Source organism: Mus pahari, chromosome 18, assembly GCF_900095145.1.
Source record: "Mus pahari chromosome 18, PAHARI_EIJ_v1.1, whole genome shotgun sequence".
Taxonomy (NCBI): Eukaryota; Metazoa; Chordata; class Mammalia; order Rodentia; family Muridae; genus Mus; species Mus pahari.
Genome location: NC_034607.1, coordinates 54,183,509 through 54,188,247, shown reverse-complemented (window position 1 = coordinate 54,188,247; position 4,739 = coordinate 54,183,509). Strand labels below are relative to the sequence as shown.

Here is a 4,739-nt window from a genome sequence, read left to right as displayed (position 1 = left end):
GTGTGTGTGTGTGTGTGTGTGTGTGTGTGTGTGTGTGTGTACCTCAGTCACTATCTGCTGAAGGTAAGAATCTTCTCTCCTCCTGTCTACATCTTAAGTAGAGAGAACATTCTTGAGAGGGGGCTGAAGCAGAGGACTGCCATCAGACGGTTTCTGGAACTGAGGGAGAGACGGTGACTGCCCACAATGTGAAGTAGAGAACTGCAGATCTGCCACACAGGGAACAGATCTGTCTATCAACCAAGACAGAGCCCAGTGAGTCAGGAGGCTCCTTAATACAGTCTTGGATGTTTCCTTAATATGGAGTCTCCAACGTTGCCTAATGGGACCTCAAAGTCCTGGACCCAAATGCTCCTCTGCCTCAGCCTCCCTACCCCCACCCCCATCCCCGTAGCTGGGACTCAGGCGCACGCCATCATACCCAGCTTGAGATTTCTTGAAGATGAGTTGGCTGAATGCCGATGGCTTTGGCTTCACTGAAAGGAGAATTACAGGCCTGGAGAAAGGCTCGGGAACAGATTAGTGCACCACAAGCGATACTTGTTTGTCTGCTTGTTTGTTCTGAAAGGTCATTATTGGTTCCGGAGGCAACGACGATTTATGTAGGAAAGAAGTCATGCATGGCACGACTTGGATAACCATGTGTACTTGAACAGTCATAGGGAAGTTTATATTGAATATCAACACGGTCAAATGTCCAAGTAACCGGTTTAAGGAGGCAGTATTGTGTGAGTGGTGGGGGCGGGGAAGGACACAAAATGTCCAATGCAGGGCCAGGGCTCAGCAGGAAAAAAAAAAAATCACAGGTAAGTACATGCAATTTGAGAACATAAAGACCAAACCAGTGAGTGGAAGAGGTTTTCTCTCTACAGAGCCCAAGGTAAGCAAGGGATTAGGGGACTGTTTTTGTTTTACCTCAGTAACATGTATTTTAGAATAGCCTGACTCAAACTGAAGTTCATAGCTTTGATTAAAGAATAGACAACTTGGGAGCTGGAGAGATGACTCATCACTGCCTGTGACTCCAGGTCCAGGGGATGCCTCTGGCCTCCTGCGCTCAGGCACATCCTATTATACACAGAGAGACAGACACATAACGAAAGGTAACTTAAAAATCTTCAAAAATGAAATACAAACAGCTTGAAGGAAAACAGCCTTTAAGTATTATGTTTTGTTTCTTGATGTGAGGCAATCCCAGGACAGGATGAGAATGAAAGACAGTCATGATTCTGTCATGATTCTGTCCCCACTTGGCTCTCCAGGCAGCCAACAGAACTGTTTCCCCCACCACACTCCACACACACACACACACACACACACACACACACACACACTTCTCAGAACCTGAGCACACACATGCTTCCCTGCACTGAATGATCGTATGAATGACAGCCCAGAATCAGTGCTTACATTACTCACAAACATGTGCAGAACTAAAGCATTCAGATGGAATAACCCAGCCTTCAAACAACCCTACAACAAAAGCGTGAGCGCAGAGGAGTAAAACAAGAGTAGCCAAGTGGAGTGGCTATTCCTGGCTGTCAACTTGACTCTATCTGGAATGAACTACAATCCAGAAGTGGAAGGCTCACCAGTGATTCTAGTCTGGAGGCTGGGAGATAGAAGTTTCTGACCTGGATCTTGGCATGGAGATCTTGAGGCATAGTGGCTATGAATCCCAGAAGACAGGGAGATCTCTGAGTTCAAGGTCATCTGGGACAAAGCAAGTCCCAGGTCCAGGTGTGGTGGCACACACCTTTAACCTGGGCCACACCTTCTGCCGGAGACCTACATAAGGACATTGGAAGGACGATTCACTCTCTCTTCTTTGCCTGCTTGCCTTGTAGAACTGAGCAACTGCTAGATCCTTGGACTTCCATTCACAGCTGCTGCTGACCATGGTTGGGGAGTTGGACTGCAGACTGTAAGTCATCAACAAATTCCCTTACTATATAGAGACTACCCATAGGTTCTGTGACTCTAGAGAGCCCTAATACAACAAGTATTTCCAAAAATTGATAGGCGTGAAGCTATTCTTTTCACATCTGCTGTGGTGGTGTGTATATGCTTGGCCCACATATTAGGAGCTGCCTGGAAGCCAGTCTTCTCCTTGCAGCCTTCAGATAAAGATACAGAACTCTCAGCTCCTCCTGCACCATGCCTGCCTGGACACTGCCATGCTTCCTGCCATGATGATAATGGACTGAACCTCTCAACCTGTAAGCCAGCCCAAATGAAATGTTGTCCTTGTAAGAGTTGCCTTGGTCATGCTGTCTGTTCACAGCAATAAAACCCTAAAACGTGTATATTTCAAGACTTCCATAATAAGTGATGACAACCAGGTTAATGGCATAAATACACTCAACTTGTTTTGATAATTGGCAAGATTTGTACGGGAGAGAATATGTACTTTAAAATGTCAGGGGGCTGGGGGTGGCTCAGTTGTTAAGACCACTTGCTGCTCTTGCAGAAGACCTGGCTTCAGTTCCCAACACCCACAGACAGCTTATAATAGGCTGTAACTCTGGTTCCAAGTGACTCAATGCACTCTTTTGGCCTCTGCAGGCACCAGGCACAAGTGGGGTGCGTGCATATGCATACCTGTAGGCAAAGCAGTAATACACAGAAGAAAATAAAAATTAATTTCTTTTTAAGTCAGAACAGAAAAACACTTATGCCAGAGGCTGGAGAGTCAGCTAAGAGTGGCTGCTGCTCTTGCAGAGCCCTATTCCCAGCAAGGCTCACACAGCCACCTAAAGCTGTACCCAAGGGACCTACGCCGCTGGCTTCTACAGGCACCTGCTCTCAGCTCTCATAGGTACATAAACATGTACATGATTTTTTTAATGAAACTTTTTTAAAAAAGAAAAAAATTATGCCAAAGGGGAATAGTGTATCCAGCCTTAAAATGAATCTAAGAAGCCAGCTAGCAGTGTACAGGCTTCTGATGAAGGTGTGAAAGGGGAGGCTGAATTGTTTACCCTCCAGATACAAAGTGCCTGGAGTGTGACGCCCCAAGCAAAGGCGTCTTGGAGAGCAGGCTCAGGCATGTGCTCCTGACTGTGGCCTGAGTTTTCTCTCTGTAAGACAGTGATAAGCCACTGAGCACAAGGCACACGCTTGTGGCCTTGGGAGTCGGGTGCGGGAAGAGGCACCTTGGGGTTGTCCAGGGAGAGCTGAAAGGGTCCTTGTTTGAAGAGTGGCCTCTAGCAAAAGCCAAGGGTCTCCTACAGGCTTTACCTGTGCAACTGCTCAGTTCGGAAGGGTCACCTCTCAGTCAGCGGGGACTGGGTACACTTCAGTGTCTCTCATCACACTGTCACAGACTGAAAAGTTCGTGTGGGTATGAATTTATTGACAGGATTTCCTTTAGCAATCATTTGAACACAGAGAGTGTACTATACAGCTGCAGACACGACAGAACCCACAGGCTCCAAAAGGCCGTGAGGCTGGTCACCTTCAAGGGACCAGGGGGGGATAGGGAGGGAAAGGATGGAGAGACAGGGCAAGGGAAAGAATCTTTTAAAAGGAATCTGAGATGTCTTTCAGTTTTCAATTATAGGAGGAAATGACAATACAGGAAGTAATGACATCTGACAATTTAAGCATTTTATCCAGAAACATATATTATACCATAATATACCAAATCCATTACCATATAATTGAGTTTGAAAATATACAAAATATTTGTTGTTCTTACATACTGAAATTAAATCCTAATCTTAAAAAGTGCACAGTAAAAACAGCGTAAGGAAACCTACAATATCCACAGGTATGTGTTCTGCTTTCCACTTGACTGTCAACGTGGAATTCTGTATTTGCCTTCCGTTTACAAAGATACTTCAAATGTCTCCAGGTCACAGACGGCACATGGCTTCCCAGTGGTCACCAGCACTGGCTGTGGAGTCTGGCTCGATCTGGAGGGGACAGTCACTGCAGCCAGCCTAGGTCATCAACTACCGATTCCGGTTCTTCTTAGAATTTCCCTGTGCAGAGAAAAGTGGCCACAAGTTTCAGAAGTGTTCTCACAGCTTATAAAGCAGGCTGCCAGGGGCCTTGCTGTGCTGTGCAGCACGGTGGCTTCCCATACAGAGAACAGCTGACAGACAACCTGCATGGCAGCTACCCGCTCCCAACCTCCAGACCCAATCTCTCCCAGGGCTAAGGGCGGATGAGATAGTAAAGCAAGTGAATACTCAGTGAATACCAAAATTCCTTTCCTTATGAAATTTCATGAAACAAAATAGCGTTGGCCTAAATAATTTTGTTGTTGCTTAAATACACAGGTTTTGGAGCAGTGGCTCTCGACCTTTCTGATCCCCGAGCATAACATTTTTATTGCAACTTCATAGCTGTAATTCTGATAATACTGTTATGAACTGTAATGTCAGTAACTGTGTTTTCCAGTGGCCTGAGGTGACCCGAGAGAGGGTCATTCAACCCACAGGGTGAAAAACCACTGTTTTAGAGCTCAGAGTAGTGGTACAGAGCTCTCTCACAGGGTACTCTCACAGGGTGCTCTCTCCCAGGGTGCTCTCTCACGGGGTGCTCTCTCACGGGGTGCTCTCTCACAGGGTGCTCTCTCACGGGGTGCTCTCTCACGGGGTGCTCTCTCACGGGGTGCTCTCTCACAGGGTGCTCTCACAGGGTGCTCTCTCACAGGGTGCTCTCTCACGGGGTGCTCTCTCACGGGGTGCTCTCACAGGGTGCTCTCACAGGGTGCTATCTCACAGGGTGCT

General features: G+C 46.9%; 1 protein-coding gene across 2 annotated transcripts in view; it reads right to left on the bottom strand.

The window, feature by feature from the left end:
* Positions 1-3,345: 3,345 nt before the first annotated feature.
* Ppp1r21 (protein phosphatase 1 regulatory subunit 21) overlaps positions 3,346-4,739 on the bottom strand; it is a 57,350-nt gene continuing 55,956 nt past the window's right edge. For both annotated transcript variants that reach the window (XM_021217566.2, XM_029531309.1), the window contains exon 22: positions 3,346-3,986. In XM_021217566.2, the coding sequence (XP_021073225.1) occupies positions 3,957-3,986 (30 nt within the window). In that variant the 3' untranslated portion in view covers positions 3,346-3,956. The remainder of the gene's footprint in view (positions 3,987-4,739) is intronic.